General features: G+C 50.6%; 1 protein-coding gene across 1 annotated transcript; it reads left to right on the top strand.

Moving 5' to 3' along the window:
• Nucleotides 1–3,426: 3,426 nt before the first annotated feature.
• ASTL (astacin like metalloendopeptidase) lies at nt 3,427–18,526 on the top strand. Its single transcript, XM_002757375.5, has 9 exons — nt 3,427–3,481; nt 4,147–4,272; nt 6,367–6,428; nt 7,674–7,767; nt 8,510–8,627; nt 9,315–9,496; nt 11,887–11,968; nt 12,051–12,205; nt 18,105–18,526. Exons 1-9 carry the CDS (start codon nt 3,427–3,429, stop codon nt 18,524–18,526), a joined length of 1,296 nt encoding a protein of 431 aa, XP_002757421.4.

The following is an 18,526-nucleotide window of genomic DNA, read 5'->3' as shown; positions in this document are numbered from 1 at the left end:
CTTGCATTGCTGCCTGAGTTCCACCTCCTATCAGATCAGTGGCTGCATTAGATTCTCATAGGAGCTCAAACCTGTTGTGAACTGCATTTGAGGGATCTAAGATGCATGCTCCTTATGAAACTAACTGATAATCTGTCACTATCTCCCATCACTCCCAGAAGGAACCGTCTAATTGCAGGAAAACAAGCTCTGAGCTCCCACTGATTCTACATTATGATGAGTTGTATAATTATTTCGTTATAGATTACAATGTAATAATAGAAATAAAGTGCACAATAAATGTAATGCACTTGAATTATCTAGAAACCAACCCCCTCACCCCTGGTCCATGGAAAAATTGTCTTCCACAAAACTCTTCCCTGGGCCAGGCACGGTGACTCTTGCCTGTAATCCCAGCACTTTAGGAGGCCTTGGGTGGGTGGATTACCTGAGGTCAGGAGTTCGAGACCAGCCTGGCCAACATGTCAAAACCCTGTCTCTACTAAAAACACAAAAATTAGCCGAGCATGGTGGCAGGCATCCTGTAATCCCAGCTACTCAGGAGGCTGAGGCAGGAGAATTGCTTGAACTCAGGAGGTGGAGGTTGCAGTGAGCCGAGATCACACCATTGCACTCCAACCTGGGTGCCACGAGTGAAACTCGGTCTCAAACAAACAAAAGAAAACTGGTTCCTGGTGCCACAAAGGTTGGGAACTGCTGTCTTACAGCATTCTGTATGCCCGGGAGGGCATACATGTGGGGCAGTGGGCAGCATAGTTTGACAGTATGGTGGCTGGTTTTGCTTAACCTTGCTGTATACAGTTTTCTTGTCTGTAAAATGGAGTTTCATTGTTAGCCCCACCTCTCAGGTTGTAGACTTACACAAGTCAATCCCTGCATTGCTTGCACATAGTAGATGTTCAGAAAATGTTAGCTAACTATGGCCCTAGGAGTGAGGTTGATCTGATGTGCAGGTGTGCAAGTTCAAGGTGTGCATCTGGACCAGGATGGACACTTAACGACAGCTGGTCCTGGGGTCCTCTTAGCCATGTGCCTGGAGCCCGGCAGAAGTGGGCACTCACTCTGTGAGGCCGAATGAAGGGTGATCTTTCTTCCCTCTGCTCTCTGAGGGTGGGGTGAGCCACTCCAGTGTAAGCTGAGCAGAGCCGGAGCTGCTATCCCGATTTCCTTAGGACCTGAGCAGATGTCTGTTGGGACCAGCTTGGGGCTCTAAGTCGTAGGGGACTTTACACCACACAGCTTCATCTCACCAGCTGGACTGGTGGCTTCTTCCCAGCCCACCCTTGGCCCTACCCTATTCCACCCCACCCAATACCTTGTCATCCAGCGAACTGTCCTTCTCTTTCTCTTTCCCTCCTTTTTTTCCTATTATTAAATTTTTCAACTTTTAATTGGGGTAAAAAACGCTACGTAAAATTGATCTTTACCATAATCAAGTGTGTAGCAGTAGAAAGTGTATTCACATCATTGTGCAACAGATATCCAGAGCTTTTTCATCTTGGGAACCTGAAATGTTATACCTATTAAACAATAACTCCACCTCCCCACTCCCCAGTCCCTGGTAAGCTGTGCTCCACTTTCTGACTCTGTGCATTGGGATATTCTAGACACCTCTTGGAGGTAGAATCATGCAGGGTTTGTCTTTTTGTGACTCGTTTGTTTTACTCAGCAAAATGTCCTCAGACCAACTACATGTCCTAATAAAGACCCTGTTTCTCTCCCAAAGCAGGGTGATTATTTCTTACCATTATTTTAATTTTTTTTTTTTTTTTTTTAGATTGAGTCTCACTCTATTGCCCAGGCTGGAGTGCAGTGGCATGATCTTAGTTCACTGCAACCTTTGCCTCCTGGGTTCATGGGATTTCTGACTAATTTTTGTATTTTTAGTAGAGACAGGGTTTCACCATGTTGGACAGGCTGGTCTCAAACTCTAGACCTCAAGTGATCTGCCTGCCTCGGCATCCCAAACTGCTGGGATTAGAGACATGAGCCACCACGCCTGGCCTACTTTAATTTTTATACTAAACACTCATCTTAAGTGGTCAGAATCATGCACTTCTTGGTGTTTTGAGGGAACCTATTCTTTATTTTACTTATTTTTTTCTAGCTTTATTGAGCATAATTGACAAATAAAAGTAGCGTATGTTTAAGTGTACAATGTGATGTTTTGACATACGCATACCTTGTGAAATGATGACCACAACAGGCTAATTAGCATATCCGTCACGTGCATCCTGACGTCTGTCAATACCCTGCCCTGGCAGCAGGGTGTCTGCTTCCATCACAGTCTCCCTGTGATTCTGATTCCTATCTTTTGAAAAACTCTGGATTGCTGAGAGGTCTTTATGGACAATAGCTGCTGTTCTTGGCTCTGCGGTTTCCCTTCACTGGGCATGGGTGGCTGTGAGGATGTCCCCAAATGCTGCCCAGTGCTGACATGCTCCATCTCTGGGATTTCAGTCCAGGTGGGCCTTAAGCAACCTGGCTCTGAGGCAGGGGGACGGAGGTGGGAGGATATAGGTAAGGAGTTTAACTTTCCAAATCTGTGAAATGGGAATAAATACTGACTGATCATGCCAGCTGCTGTGGGATTAGGGAGGTGGACTTCCTGCAAGGCTCTGGGCATCTGCAGGTTCCACCTTTCCCACATGGCAGGCTTTTTGGGGTGCTGGTTGCACACTGTTCAGTTTGTGAAATTTCCTGGAGCCCTGCGCTTATGATAGTGCGCTTTTCTATCTGTGTACTAAAATAAAAGCTTGTGAAAGTGCAGTGATCTTTCCCTCCTTCCAGAGATACACCGGGACTGCCTCAGGGTCTCAGGCAGCTTTCCCCATGTCTAAGCACAGGCAGGGGCAGGAAAGGTGTCTCCCTAGTTGGAGGGATAGGTCTGTCCCAGGGTTGGGGCCTCAGCTGGGCCTGGAGCAACTTTCTGCGATGTTTCTCTGCCCCCTGGTGGCAGGAAGGAACCTCAGAAGAGCCACACTCCCAAGTGGGTCCCTCAGTCTTACCCACTGCAGCCAGGAAGGGGACTGGGCTGGGGTGGGAACCATAGGTAGGTGTTGCAGGGCTGCAGGTAGAGCTGATTGAGGTGGGGCTGCAGGTGGAGGTGGTTAGTGCAGGGCTGCAGGTAGAGCTGCTTGGGGTGGGCTGCAGGTGAAGGTGGTTGGGGCGGGGCTGCAGGTAGAGCTGCTTGGGGTGGGCTGCAGGTGAAGGTGGTTGGGGTGGGCTGCAGGTGAAGGTGTTGGGGCGGGGCTGCAGGTAGAGCTGATTGAGGTGGGGCTGCAGGTGGAGTTCGTTGGTGGGAACAAGGTGGGAGCTGGAGCAGCTACTATTTTAGAGGGGGTGGTGGTGCTGGTTCTGTAATTAGGCTTCTGTGTCCTGCTAGGGGCTTAGTCTTGCTTGCTGAAGGGGCGGCAGGGCTCTACCATGGAGGGTGTAGGGGGTCTCTGGTCTTGGGTGTTGGGTCTGCTCTCCTTGGCAGGTAAGCTGGCTGCCTGGCCCTCCTGCTGCTGGCTCCAGCCTGGAGAAAGCTGGGGAGACACCAGAAGGTTGTGGCTGGAGCCTGCAGAGATTGTAGCTGAGCTCAGTGGCTCAGAGCACGGAGCTCTCCAGGATTGTTCTGGAAGTCAGCTTCTGGGGGCCAAAGGGAGGCCTCCTGAAGGTTCTGGAAGTAGAGGGCCTGCCTGGCAGAAGATAGCAGGTGTTGTGCCCAGACCTACTTGTCTTGTGGTGGGAGTAGACTGAAAGTCCCTACTCCAGCCTGGTCAGGCCAGGAGTTATCCAGGCTGAGCCCATTGTCCAAGAGCCTGGGCTGAGAGTCATAGAGTGGGGTCTGAGGCTGGCCCTGCTTCTGCCATGGGTGTCAGAACTTGCAGTCTGTCCTGCCTCTTTCCTTTCTGTTCCTCCTTTACCTCATAGGTGGGACATGTGCCCTTTTGGTCCCACTAAGGGAGCTCCTTCCCTGAGGTCATCTAGACTTTGGCCAGTTGGGGTTGAGCAAGGAGGACAGGAAGGCTCCTTGGCTCTATGCTGGAGCCTACTAGGGGCTGAGTCTTGCAGTCTGATCCCCTACAACCACCCCATATCCTGCTGTCTGGTCTCACTGGTGGGTGCTCCAGTATGTATGTCCCTGTCTGTCTGGACCAGGTATGATCCTAGGAGTGCCTCTGGCCTCCAGCTGCCCAGGAGCCTGTGGTACCAGCTTCCAAGATGGTCTCACCCCTGAGGGAACCCAGGCATCCTGGGACAAGGACATTCCTTCAATTAACCAAGGTGAGGCCACTGCATCTTCTCAGAGCCTGGAGAGGCATGACATTGTCTGTGTAGTGTGAAAACCACACTGAACACTCAGAAATGCGGAACCTGGGAGGAAATGGACCAGTTTACTTTGGGCTCTAAGTGGTTTTTAAGAGATCGGGTAGTCTTGCTATGTTGCCCAGGCTGGTCTCGAACTCCTGGCCTTAAGTGATCCTCCTGCCTCGGCCTCCTGAGCAGCTGGGACTACAGGTGTGAGTAGGTGGAAATTCTGTGGGCAATAGCTTAAGCCTGCGTTTTCTTTTTGTATCTTTCCTAGTGGATTGTTACTTTTATAAGAAAAACTACGTTCTGAAATGGCCTGTTGGCTCTCTGAGCCTGGGTGTGGAGCTAAGTGGTCAGTTGATGTTTGGGAACATCAGCCACCCTGTGCAGGACTGTTTGCAGGTGTGGTTAAGAAGTCTGAGGCGGCCGGGCGCAGTGGCTCACACCTGTAATCCCAGCATTTTGGGAGGCCACCTTGGGTGGATCACGAAGTCAAGATCCGCTGGTCAATATGGTGAAATCTTGTCTCTGCTAAAAATACAAAAATTAACCGGGTGCGGTGGTGCATGTCTGTAGTCCCAGTTACTCGGGAGGCTGAGGCAGGAGAATCGCTTGAACCCTGGGGGCAGAGGTTGCAGTAAGCTGAGATTGTGCCACTGTACTCCAGCCTGGGTGACAGAGTGAGACTTCATCTTAAAAAAAATTTGGGGTCTTGCTGTCTGGGAATGTGGGGATGTAAGCTGAGGAATGAGGGTGTATAAATAGCCTGAACAAAGCCAGTCAAAATGGAGACTGGAGTTCAGATGTTAGAGCCGTGAGGGCTGAAGCACTGGGGAAACAGGGGCAACCCTGCCTTAAGGGTGGGTGAGATCCTACCAGATGTAGCCACTGTAAGATCTGCCTCCTCTTCCTAAGCCTTGAGCCCCAGGCACTGACCCACCCTTAGGTAACCAGAACCGATGACTCTTCCCTGTCATTGAGTGTCAGATGCCATGGAGAAAATTCCCAAATGCTAGTAACTCCAACACTTATCCTATCACCTATGGTGAGGCTGTCTCAACAGCTGTCAGTGCCTTGCCCAATGCTCTTCCCTGGGAAGCAACTACCCATCTGTAGCTGCTGTGAATATGGCTAATGCCACACAGCTGTATCTACCCCCCCAAGACTGCCCCTCAGCCAAAGGGAGCTGCCTCCGCCAGAGATGCCTGAGAGCTACTCCTTCACCTGCCCGGGGTGGCCCACTGTGACTCCTCAGGGACAGGAGTCTGGCCCCTGCCTCAAGGTGGTACAAGTCAGAGGTGCCATTTGTGGTCAGGAGCATCCATGATATCTGGCTGAGGCTGCACCTGGGTTCTTCCCTGCCTTCTCTTCTCTCCTGCTTCCCTCACTCCCTCTGAGTCACTTGTGGGAGACCCAGCTCAGGGAGAGATGAGAAGCAGATGCAAGCTACAGGTGGAGAGGAGCTTGCGAGAGTCGGTACTTGCCTGCCTCTGATGGTGCAACAAATTTGAATTTGCCACCTCAAGGGGCCTGAAGATAACAGATGGGTGGGGAACAGGTGGGGGATGAAGGGAATGGAGAGCCCAGCGCCTGTTCTGAGGAACGTGGTGCAGGCTGGAAGAGGCTGCTGTTTCCTGACAGCAGGGACTGGATTTTGTAGGTCGTGGGAGCCATGGGCTGTGTTTGAGCCGGGGAAGGATACAGCTTGGCTGAGAAGCCTTGCACACTCAGGCTGTGCCACTTCCCCAAGGCCACACAGGCTCAGTGCTCAGGGAACCTCTAGCTCCACAGTCAGGGGAAGGATAGACTCCAGCCTCAGATGCCTTTGTCTTTGTCTCCCGGCTCCCTCACACCTGCAGACAGCCCCGAACAGGCTGACATTCTCAAATATCCAGGCTTGGAGAGCCAACGACCTATAATTTCATCAGGCCTTTTAAGAACTTACAAAAGTAACAATCTACCAGGAAAGACACAAGAATAGACTTAAGTAGGGACTTGCTTGGCATGTCCCTTGAGTCAGTGTTCTGGGAGACATGGGCCAACAAACGTCCTTCCTTCCTTTCCCAGGGCTCATCCCAGAAGAAACCCCAGAGAGCAGCTTTCTCATCGAGGGGGACATCGTCCGGCCAGTGAGTGCACACATGGACATGTGTGGGTGCAGATGAGCCCACGGCTGGCCAAAGAGGCCCTCTGTGCCCACCCTGGGTGCATGGGGCCTTATGTGTGAGGGGCATACATAGCTTGATGAAGGCCCCTTTTTGTCAAGGTCAGCGACTCTTCTATTATGAATAAGCCAGCCTGAATACTAAGGGAGACTGGTATCTGAAGTGCTGGCACAGTTGGCCTGAGAGGGCTTCCTGAAGGAGGAGGTTTGAACGCTTGACCCAGCTTGGTACCCTGCCTGGGGGAGGTATTTGGACCAAGGAGGAGATGAGCAAGTGTTGGCAGAGTGGCTGGTGGGGGATGAAGGGCCTGGTGGTAGTCGTGACCTGGGGATGGTGGAACAAGGAGTGGTGTGGAGTCTGACCATCTTGGCTGGGGTTGAGGGCCCACATCTGAAGGGAGAAGGCTGCTGGGGATTGGGGTGCCTTGCTGGTAGAAAAGGTAACACGGTGCCCAGGGAAGCAGTGCCATATTTTAGGTGACTGGGAATGGTAGAAGGCTCCTGAGTAGGACAGTGATCCAGGGGAAGGCAAGACTGTCCTGTTGGAGGCTGCCACTGATGGCACAGCCTCCAGGAGAACCAGAAACTGGCTCAAGCCTGCCCGGGAACTCCGGGACAGGGCAGGCCCCTCTGTGGGTTATCCAGCGAGTGCTCGGGGAGGTGGTGTGGGACCACCTGGAGCAGAATAAAAAAACGCCTCCAGCTGATGGCGCAGGCACACCGGGGTGCTCTGGAGCCTGGGCTCTGAAGGGCTCTGGTTGCTGGAGCGCAGAGTGGACCAGGGTGCTGCCTTGCCTTCACTCCAAACAGGATCTGTCCCTATCATCATCCCATATTCGGGGAAGCTTGGTGGCTGTTCCCCTCTGGAAGGGGCACTGCTCACATGCTGGGGTGGGGCTGCCAGCCCAAGCCCTTCTGATCCAGGCCATCCTGGGGTTCTAGGCCTCCTAGCCAACATCCTCAGGGACTAATCTCTTTGCTTGAGATTGAAATTCTTCCGTCATAGGCCACGGGACTGTCTTGTGCATCAAGGTTCACATAGCTGGCCCCCTTGCCTTCCACACCTCTGTCCCATCTCTAATGGTCCCCCATCCCCATGCACACAGGTCCTGACTCCCACATCTTTGGGTGCCCTGGGGTGTGGTACCCTTGGGGCACAAAGCTTGTGTGGCCTCTGTTCCCAGAGGTTGAGCTGCTGCTCTCTCCTCAGAGTCCCTTCCGACTGCTGTCAGCAACCAGCAACAAGTGGCCCAAGGGTGGTGGCGGTGTCGTGGAGGTCCCCTTCCTGCTCTCCAGCAAGTACAGTGAGTGAGCGCAGCGGGCTCCCTCCTTGCTGCAGCCCCTTCTTCCTAATGCAGCTGTGGCTCTTCTCTTTCCTTTTCTGCTTATGCCACCACAACCCTTCCACCTCCCCAGCCCAAGAGCCTTCCACAGAAGCCCTTTTGTTCCCAAAGGTCTCCTGAGTCGGGAGGGTTAAAATCCTGGAAGAGCTGATGGGATGGTATATCTAGGGGGAATCTGGTTCCCCTTCAGACTATACTGTGCAGAGGACAGTGACCCACCCAAGGCCACACAGCCAGGGTCTATCTGGGGCCCAGCTTCTTCTTAGCACTACTAGGCTACCCTTTATTTTTAATTTTTATTTTTCTGGGGGGATGGAGTCTCGCCCTGTTGCCCAGGCTGGAGTGCAGTGGCATGATCTAGGCTGACTACAGCCTCTGCCTCCCAGGTTCAAGCGATTCTCCTCCCTCAGCCTCCCAAGTAGCTGGGATTATAGGCTCGTGCCGCCATGCCTGGTTAATTTTTTGTATCTTTAGTGGAGATGGAGTTTTACTATGTAGGCCAGGCTGGTCTCGAACTCCTGACCTTGTGATCTGCCCACCTCACCTCCTAAAGTGCTGGGATTACAGACGTGAGCCACTGTGCCATGCTGGCTGCCCTTTCTTGATGCTATTTTGGGAGAGTTCAGAGCTCTGCTTCCAGACCCCCATGTAGAGCTCAAAGAACACCAGGGCTCTGGGGGTTCAGCCAGGCAGTGTCTTTCAGGTGAGCCCAGCCGCCAGGTCATCCTAGAGGCGCTTGCGGAGTTTGAACGTTCCACGTGCATCAGGTTTGTTACCTACCAGGGCCAGAGAGACTTCATTTCCATCATCCCCATGTATGGGTAAGTGCTGGGACCAGGACATGTATCTCAGCTTGCTTCTGTGTTACAGCCCGGAATTAACTTGTCCATTGCCTAAAATCTACTTCTGGGCCATTCTCCAGGGCTCACAGTCCCCCTGCCCACCCTGAGGGGTCTGCCCAATGGGAGCTGGACCTCTAGGGCAGAAAGTGGGAAAGGGATGGGAATGGTGCCAGACCCTCATTTACAAAGCCCTCCTTTCCCAGGGGACTCCATGGGTGGTGAGGAAGGCAGGTTTTGTGGGACAGACAGTGCGTGAGTCATTGAGTCCTGGCAAGTCCCCTAACTTCTGAGCCTCTTCTGCCCTCTCTGGGGATGGGGGTGGTAGCAATACCTGCTTCCTAGCTGGTCAGGGGCCTGAGGCAGCGTGTGTGAAAGCCTTGGATCAGGGCTAACCAGGAGGGTGTGCTCACATAGTGAGTGGCTCCAAGTTCATATCAGTTCCTGCCACCTCCCTGCAGCCAGGCTGGTGAATGGGGTCCAGTATGCCCATTTCACAGAAGTCCAGGCAGTAAAGGGGCTTGGAGAATGGTGGACCTGAGACTAGAGCAGAGTGGGGCCTGCCTGTTGGGTGTTTGTCTACCTTGTGGTGTTGGGAGGGAGAGCCCAGGTCTGTGTGTCTGGGGGGATCGGGGCTGGCACTCACCCCTTGCTCTCATTGCCCTGCAGATGCTTCTCAAGTGTGGGGCGCAGTGGAGGTATGCAGGTGGTCTCCCTGGCACCTGCCTGTCTCCAGAAGGGCCAGGGCATTGTCCTTCATGAGCTCATGCACGTGCTGGGTTTCTGGCATGAGCACGCAAGGGCTGACCGGGACCGCTATATCCATGTCAACTGGAATGAGATCCTCCCAGGTAAGCCAGGCCATGTGTAGGACAGGCTGGTGCCAGGGAGGGGACAGCTCCCGTGGATGAGGCCACCCATCCTCCCTACTACCTGCCTGCTTCCTGTGGGGAAGGTGGAGGTCCTGCTTCTGTCTAGGATCTGGAGGTGGTCCAGTTGCTGCTCTGGGCCCCAGGCCTTCCTCCATCAACCTGTAGTTATGCCTGAGCTGGGTGTCACCACCTGCTTTGTCTTGATTTTCATCCCTGAACCTGTCCTCTCCCTGGGGATGGGGCAGGCAGTGCCGGTGATACCTGCTTGTTGAGTACTCTAGGAGCGGTCTCGTGCCAGATGCGACTACACCATGGGCCAGGGCTGTGTGCCAGCTGGGGGAAGCTGAGCCAAGGCTTCAGTCCCAAGCAGCAGGCTACACAGGCCAAGTGCTGGGCTACGGGCTGAGAGCAGCACTGTGGGGCTGGGACATAAGCTAGTGGTGCCAGTGTGCAGGAAGAGGAAACACAGACTGTGGCCATGGGACAGTGGAGGCTGGAGAAGGGCAGGTGGGCTGTGGTCTGTGCTCGGAGCAGCAGCTGTGTGGCACTGGGGATCAGATCCTGGTGATGGTGGGGTCCCTCCCACTGTGGGCTAGATGGCCTGGTTCAGGAGACAGGAAGAACCCCATGAGGGAAGGCAGAGGAGGTGTGAGCAGGAGTCTGGCTTGGGGGTTAGAGCCGGAAGCCCTTCTGCAGGTGGAGGGTGTCCAGCAAGAGACTTTTCACTGCTGTTCTCGAGGTGAGGTGGCCAGGGAAGCTGCCTGGGCCCAGGGACCTCCCTGGCCCCAAACACCACTTTCTCAGTGGCTCCCAGCACACACAGAGCCACAGAGAAAGGGGTGTCTGGGGCACATGGGTAGCACCTCACCAAGGGAAGGAGATGGATATTGAATCATACCAGACTGGGGAGGTAGTAGTAGGGGTGGTGACAAGTGACTCTGTACCCAAGACTCTGATCTTTCTCAATGCTCGTGGAACAGTTGTGAAAGTTTAATCTGATAATTTCATGATATATCATGAAATACCATGAAAAACTCCAACTCTGAAAGTAGACTAATGTAAACTGATCACGATGTAAAGTAGAAACCAATACATCAAAATCAAAAGCTGCTCCTTCTTAGAAATTAAAAACAACAACAAACCTTTCTTTCAGCTCTGGAGTTAAAGAAATTACAGCAATTCTAAAAAAAATCATGAAAGACTGTCCAAAAACCAATGCTTCGCAGCTAACGCAACGCTCAGGGAAAATGTGGAGACTTTGGTATCAGTAAAAAGAACAAATTAAGCATTAAGTCAACCCAAGTTCAAGGACAGCAGAAGGGAGTTAAAGGTAAAAGCAGAACCTGAGTTGGAAAACAGCACTAATTATTCCCAATGATAGAACAGGTTCAAACACCCGCTTCCCCACGTGGGAAAAATAACATATTTGTGTATTAGGTTAATATGTACAGAACTCTGCTGGGGCAGACACATTAATAACAGTAATTAACTGCTGTGGGGTGGGGAGGTGGGAACTGGCGGGGGATGGAGTAGGAAACTTCTATTACATTTCAATGTTTTACTTTTGAACCAAATAATGTATTACTTATTTAAAATTATTTTTAATGAGTTTTTAAAAGGAAGAAATAAGAGCTCGAGAGGAAGCTATGCCAGGCAGGTGGCTGGGGTATGAAGGTGCTGGAGCGCTGATCTGCTCCATGGAGACAGAGCTGCTGTGACTGAGATGGGGTGTATGGGTGGTTGACTGGGTTTGGGGGAATTGGGGGAGCAAAGATGGAGGGTGAAGCTTCTTTCAGGGTCTCCCTCTGAAGGCAGGAGAGAACCTTGCGCTTCCCAGGCCTGGGGGACGGGAGCAAGGGGGGATGGGCTCCAAATCTGGGGAAGTGTTGTGGCCTGAGGCAGGAAGAACAGCAGGCCTGAGGCTGCGGACTAGGGTGTTACCACTGCAGTTGACAGTGTGGCAGATTTTTAAAGCTGGGTCAAGGAACAGACACTTCATCTGGGGTGGGAGGGGCATCTGAGACCCTGAGCAGTGTGTGACCCGTGGTAGCTGTGCATTATGCAGAGACCAGCCCTGTACAGGGTGAATATGCAAGGAGGAAGGATGGGGGAGAGAAATGCTAGGAGGTCATGGTTGGACAGCCATGGGGTCTCTGTGCTTCCACCTCACCACTGGTACAGGTTGGGGCTCCTCCCAGGGCTGGGGAGAGCCAGGTCAAGCCGGGCCGGTACCAGAAGCAGCATGGTAGCTGAGGGCTCACACCCTTAGCTTGGGTGAGTTACGAACTCCCAGAAGACACTCTCAGCCCTTGCCTGCCCTTTCTTGCTCATCATCTTTATATGCCACTAAATCATTTTTGTGTTTTGAGGCTTTGAAATCAACTTCATCAAGTCTCGGAGCAGCAACATGCTGACGCCTTATGACTACTCCTCTGTGATGCACTATGGGAGGTAAGGACCCTGCCCTCCTCTCCCTCTGCTTCCCCCAGCCTCTGTCATGATCTGGAATCAGGGGTCTCCTGCTGGGTTCCAGACTCGCCTTCAGCCGGCGTGGGCTGCCCACTATCACACCGCTTTGGGCCCCGAGCGTCCACATCGGCCAGCGATGGAACCTGAGTGCCTCGGACATCACACGGGTCCTCAAGCTCTATGGCTGCAGCCCGGGTGGCCCTGGCCCCCATGGGAGAGGTGAGTGGGGTGGCATGAGGGTGACTTGAACCTGGAGAAGGCTCCTGTGCTCTAAGGGTGTCAGAGAGGGTGACATGGAGGGAGATGAAGTTGTAGGCAGAGCAGGGTGAGATGACGGGGGCTTGCCACAATGATGCAGAACAAGCACTTGAGGAAAGTTAACACTCATGACTCAACTCTAACCAAAGAGGAATAGGGCTCACTTCTTAACCCAGATAATAAACATCTACCAAAAACCTATGGCAAAAGCGAAGGGTAAAACATTACAACTGAAAGGCAAGTTTTCCCACTGTTGTCCCATCCACTCCACATTGTATGGCAGTGGAGGTCCTGGCCATTGAGGTGGAGCAAAAAACTAAAGGTCCGAGGATTGGAAAGGAAGCAAAAAAATCACTAATAGATGATTACTATATTGAAAGCAACAATCTATAAACAAATTATTAAAACTAATAAGAATTAGAAAAGTTAGATACAATTAATTAAAAGTTAGATACAATTAAAAAATCTGTACACCCAGTTAGAAAATACAATTGTTAGTAAGCATACTATTATAATAGAATCATAAAGGTCCCAAGGAATAAATCTGATAGCTGTATCAAACATCTGTGAGAGAAAATAAACCTTTATTAAAATCATTAAAGAATACTTAAATACAGAGAAATATATCCATTACTGAAAGGAGGGCAATGTTATAAAAATTCAGTCTTCCTAAAAAACCTATAAATTCCCACTCAAAATATCAATTTTGATCTTGACAGTGATTTTTTTTTTGAGACAGAGTCTTACTCTGTCACCCAGGCTGGAGTGCAGTGGCACGATCTTGGCTCACTGCAATCTCGGCCTCCTGGCTCAAGCAATTCTCTTCCCTCAGCCTCCCGAGTAGTTGGGACTACAGGTGCTCACCACCATGCCCAGCTAATTTTTTTGTATTTTTAGTAGAGATGGGGTTTCACCGTATTGGTCAGGCTGGTCTCGAACTCCTGACCTTGTGATCCATCCACCTGGCCCTCCCAATTGACAGGACGATTCTAAAGTTTTTATATAAAAACATGAAAGGTCAATGATAGCCAAGACATCCCTGAAGAAAAAACAAGGACTCGGCCTAGCAGATATTAGTTGTATAGTTCACTAACTGTCTTTACATAAATGTATACAAGGCTAGACAGTTGCCCCTTAGAACAGAATCAGATGCAGAAACAGATCCAATTCAGAAGCAGAGTCCTGATAAAGGGCGGTTGATGGTCACTAGGGAAGGACAGTTAAGTTACTTAGTTGTTTGTCTCAGAGGCATTTAGCATCTATTTAAAACTTTCTAACGTATGTCATGTGCAAATAACTCTATGCATAAAAGACACACATGTAAGTGGAAAAACTTTAACACTTTTAGGAAAAAAAATAGTAAGATATCTTCATGACCTTGGGATAGGGAAGGATCCCTTAAATGAGATACAACACTAGTTGTAAAACTAGAAAGTTCATAAGTTAAACTATATTAACTATAACTTTGTCCAAAGGCACCAAAAAGAAAGTGAATGTACAGGTTACAAATACAGATTTATTTTATTTTATTTATTTATTTATTTTTTGAGACGGAGTTTCGCTCTTGTTGCCCAGGCTGGAGTGCAATGGCGTAATCTCGGCTCACCGCAACCTCCGCCTCCTGGGTTCAGGCAATTCTCCTGTCTCAGCCTCCCGAGTAGCTGGGATTACAGGCATGCGCCACCATGCCCAGCTAATTTTTGTATTTTTAGTAGAGACGGGGTTTCACCATGTTGACCAGGATGGTCTCAATCTCTTGACCTCGTGATCCACCTGTCCCCGCCTCCCAAAGTGCTGGGATTATAGGTGTGAGCCACTGTGCCCAGCCTATTTTATTTTATTTTTGAGACAGTTTCACTTTTTCTTTAGGCTGGAGTGCAACGGTGTGATCTTGGCTCACTGCAACCTCCGCCTCCTGGGTTCAAATGATTCTCCTGTCTCAGCCTCACAGGTAGCTGGGATCACAGGTGTGTGCCACCATGCCCAGCTAATTTTGTGTTTTTAGTAGAGACGGGATTTCACCATGTTGGCCAGGAGGGTCTTGAACTCATGATCTCATGATCTCAGATGATCCACCCGCCTCAACCTCCCAAAGTGTTGGGATTACAGGTGTGAGCCACTGCACCTGGCCCCAAATATTTTTTTTTCACAACACATAATTTATATACAAAATACATAGAGCTACACATTAATAAAAGAACAAACCAGCTGAGTGTGATGGCTCATGCCTGTAATTCCAGCACTTTGGGAGGCTGAGGTGGGTGGATTGCTTGAGCTTGGGAGTTCAAGACCAGCCTGGGCAACATAGTGAGACACCCCATCTCTACAAAAAACAATACAAACTTAGTGGGGTGTAGTATAAGCACAGGTATAATGCACCTGTGGTCCCACCTACTCAGGAGGGAGGCTGAGGCATGAGAATCACTTGAAACTGGGAGGCAGAGATTGCAGTGAGCCAAGATTATGCCACTGCATACCAGTCTGGGTGACAGAGACAGACCCTATCTCAAAAAAAAAAAAACCACCAAATAGAAAAATGGCAAGAGACTTCACAGACATCTCAGAGACCAAATGGGAAACACACTAACAATGCTCAACCCCAGTAACTGAGGAAATGGAAATGAAGACTACAGTACCATTCTATAGCCACTAAATTGGACATTTAAAAGCCCAATAATACCAAATACTGGTAAGGATGTGGAGTGATGAATGGAAATGCTAGACCCTATTGACAGGAATATAAATGGCTGCAACCACTTTGGAAAACAATCTGACATCCTGGAAGGCTGAAGTATATATAACCTCTCACCCAGCTTCTACTCCTAGATCACCTTGTGTGCGAGTGCCTCCTGCTCCCCTCACTACCTACTTTTGCCCCCAGCCCCAGGTAATCATTAACCTACTTTGCCTCTCTGGATTTGTCTATTCTAGACATTTCTCATAAGTGGAATCATAACACAGCCTCTTGAGTCTGGCTTAATGTTTTCAAGGTTCATCCATGTTGTAGCAGGTATCAATAACATTGCTGAATATTCCATTGGATGGATATGCCATATTCACCAATTGAGGGACACTTGGGTTTTTACTTTGCAGCTATTATGAATAGAGTTACTATGAACATTTGTATACAAGATTTTGTGTCAACATATCATTTCTTTTGAGTATACAGCTAGGAATGGAATTGCTAGGTCCTACAATAACTCCATGTTTAACTGCTAAAATATTTCCCAAAGCAGATGCACCATTTTTATTCCCACCAGCAGTATTTGAGGGTTCCTGAGGGTTCCGACTTCTATCCTTGCTGATACTTGTTGTCTATCATTTTGATGAGAACCATCCCAGTGAGTGTGAAGTAGTACCTCATTGTAGTTCTGAGTTGCATTTCCCTAATGACTAGTGACATTGAACATCTTTTAATGTGCATGTTGGTCTTCTGTGTATCTTCTTTGGAGAATGTTCATATCTTCCACTTGTTTTTTTCAATTTGGTTGTCTCTTCTGAGTTATAAAAGTTCTTTATCTCACGCCTGTAATCCCAGCACTTTGGGAGGCCAAGGCGGGCAGATCATGAGGTCAGGAGATTGAGACCGTCCTGGCCAACACGGTGAAACCCCTCTCTACTAAAAAGTACAGAAATTAGCTGGGCGTGGTGGCGCATGCCTGTAGTCCCAGCTATTGGGAGGTTGAGGCAGGAGAATTGCTTGAACCCAGGAGGCGGAGGTTGCAGTGAGCCGAGATCGCACCACCGCACTCCAGCCTGGCACCTGGCAACAGAGAGAGACTCTGTCTCAAAAAGAAAAAAAACCTCTTTATTATTCTAGACACATGTCCCTCATGAGATGCAGTCCTTAAATGTTTCTCACATCCTGTATTTTTCCCCCCCACTTTTAAATGATGTCTTTTGAACACCAACATCTTAAACTTGGAAGTCCAGCTGACGTATGTTGTCACTCCTTTTTGGTATCTATGACACCTTTGTCTAACCCAAGGTCATGGAGATTTGCTTCTGTTTTCATCTAAGTCTTAGTTTCAGGTTTTACATTTAGGTGTATGACCCATCTGGAGTCAACCCTTGAGCATGGTGTAAGGAAGGGGTCTAATTTCATTCTTCATGCAACTAGCCAGTTGTTCCAGCATCATGAGACTATTTTTTTCCCCTACATTTTTTACTGCACTATTTACAGCTTCTAAAAAACCCCTAAAGAGCAGATGTAGTGAGAAATTTGTGTGTAATTTCTTTTTTTTGAGATGGAGTCTTATGTGCCTCAGCCTCCCAAATAGCTAGGATTATAGGCAAGCGCTACTATGCCAGGTATGTTTTGTAATTTTAGTAGAGACAGGGTTTTACCATGTTGGCCAGGCTGGTCTCGAACTCCATCTCTAATGATATGTCTGCCTCAGACTCCTGAAGTGCTGGGATTACAGATGTGAGCCACTATGCCTGGCCTTGTATGTAATTTTTCTAGATGTTTGACTACTATGACCAGGGAATTGGGAGACGGTGGAAAGGCCTCTGGTCAAGGAATGGGTTTATCAAGATGGTGAGCATGGGAGTGTGTTCGGATGCTGGAACCATGACCCACCAGAGGAGCGGGATGGATACAGCGGGGAGAAAGGACACCCAGAATATTTGGAAAAAGGCTGCTTGTGGTGGGGGCTGAGGTACTTTCTTGGATCTAGTGGGAAGGAAGAAGACAGTAGACCCAAGTCTGCAGGAGGATCATGATGTACAATGATGACATACAGAGATGGGGGCCTCTGCTATATAAAGTGAGGTGAGGCTACCAGAGGTAGGGAGAAAAGGGATGGAAAGAAAGGAAAAGATATGCATCCACTGACTGGAAAGTGGGAGACAACCTGGTAGAGATGGGCAGGCCTGCAGGAGGTGATGCCAGGGTTCCAGGCAGGGAAAGGTGGCTGGGGCTGCCTCGGAGGGCATGACTGCAGTGGGGGCTGTGGAGCCTGTGTAAATGGGAGTGGTCTGAAGTGGGGAGGGGCTAGTGTAGGAAGATGTTGGGGCCTGTTCCTGGGCTGGGGAGTGCCTGCAGAGCTGCTACCTCAGTGTGTGCAGGTGGAGGGGGTGCTAAGGGAGGGTGGCCCCCTGGGAATGGGCAGCAGTGGTGGTAGCTCCTGGTGCTGGCCAGGTGCAGAGGGAGGCATGGGCTGTGAGGCTAACAGGACCTGGTCGAAGAGTCACTGGTTGAAGTGTGTCAGGGAGGATTTTGTCAGGGTGGGCTGAGGGAAGAAGCTCCTAGAGAAGCCCTTGGTGCATGAGCAGGAGGATCTGGGATGGGAGGCGGTGCTGGGAGGCTGGGGCCAGCCAGGGAATGTGGGCCTGAATGAGGAAGAGAGTCCACAAAGAGGTAGGGGGTAGTCTTGATCTGGCATGACAGCAAAGCACAAGGAGGCCCCAACCTACCTCCTGGTGCTATACAGTTTGGATGTGGCTATAAGTGCAGGAACATTCTCGGGGAGGTCTTGGGTCTGAGGCAAGCAGTGGCCTGGGTGAGGGGTCTGGAGGCAGGGCTTTGATGCTGGGTCAGGTGATTTAACTGCCATAGCAGTCTCAGGTGTGAATGAGGCAGTGGTTGGAGCCTGAGTGGCCTGACATTCTGATGGTGACGTCAGGGGCCAGGCAGGGAGGAGATGGGATGGCTTCATTGTCCTGGTCTCTGGTAGTGTGGGAATCTGGGTCTTGGTGGCATTAGGCAGTGGCTTAGCAGTGGCGTGGGTGGGCACCACTCCCATGAGCTGGGCTCTTTGTCCCCGTGACTAACACTAAAGCCAGCTCTGGCTCTGCACCGCTGAGTTATGTGTCATCCTATGGTTGTGGACTTGACCTCCTGGCTTTCCTGTTTCAGGGTCCCATGCCCATAGCACTGGTAGAAGCCCTGCTCCAGCCTCCCTACCCCTGCAGCGGCTTTTGGAGGCACTGTCAGCGGAACCCAGGAGACCTGACCCCAGTGGTTCCAGTGCGGGAGACCAGCCCATTCCTGCAGGGCCTGGGGACAACCCACATGGGTGGGAGTCCCCTGCCCTGAAGAAGCTCAGTGTGGAGGCCTCGGCCAGGCAGCCTCAGACCCTGGCTTCCTTCCTAAGATCGAGGCCCAGAGCAGGAGCCCCTGGTATTGCTCAGGAGTGGTCTTGGCTGGCTGGAGTATCCACCGAACCCACAGCCCCATCTACAGAAGCAGGAGGCCAGCCAGACCCTGTCCAGGGAAGCCCAGCTCTGCCAGGAGGCTGTGTACCTAAAAGTCATTTCAGGGGGAGGCCCAGATATTAA

This window comes from Callithrix jacchus, chromosome 14 (assembly GCF_049354715.1).
Source record: "Callithrix jacchus isolate 240 chromosome 14, calJac240_pri, whole genome shotgun sequence".
Taxonomy (NCBI): domain Eukaryota; kingdom Metazoa; phylum Chordata; class Mammalia; order Primates; family Cebidae; genus Callithrix; species Callithrix jacchus.
The sequence above is the reverse complement of the archived record's forward strand: the minus strand, read 5'-3'. Positions and strand labels throughout refer to the sequence as shown.

Excerpts from the sequence above, each read along its gene's own strand:
- ASTL (XM_002757375.5), top strand. The coding sequence starts at position 3,427 with ATGGAGGGTGTAGGGGGTCTCTGGTCTTGGGTGTTGGGTCTGCTCTCC. Across the intron at positions 3,482-4,146 it reads GGGTCTGCTCTCCTTGGCAG|GTATGATCCTAGGAGTGCCT; the intron begins GTAAGCTGGCTG and ends TGTCTGGACCAG. Across the intron at positions 12,206-18,104 it reads CCCTGGCCCCCATGGGAGAG|GGTCCCATGCCCATAGCACT; the intron begins GTGAGTGGGGTG and ends TTCCTGTTTCAG.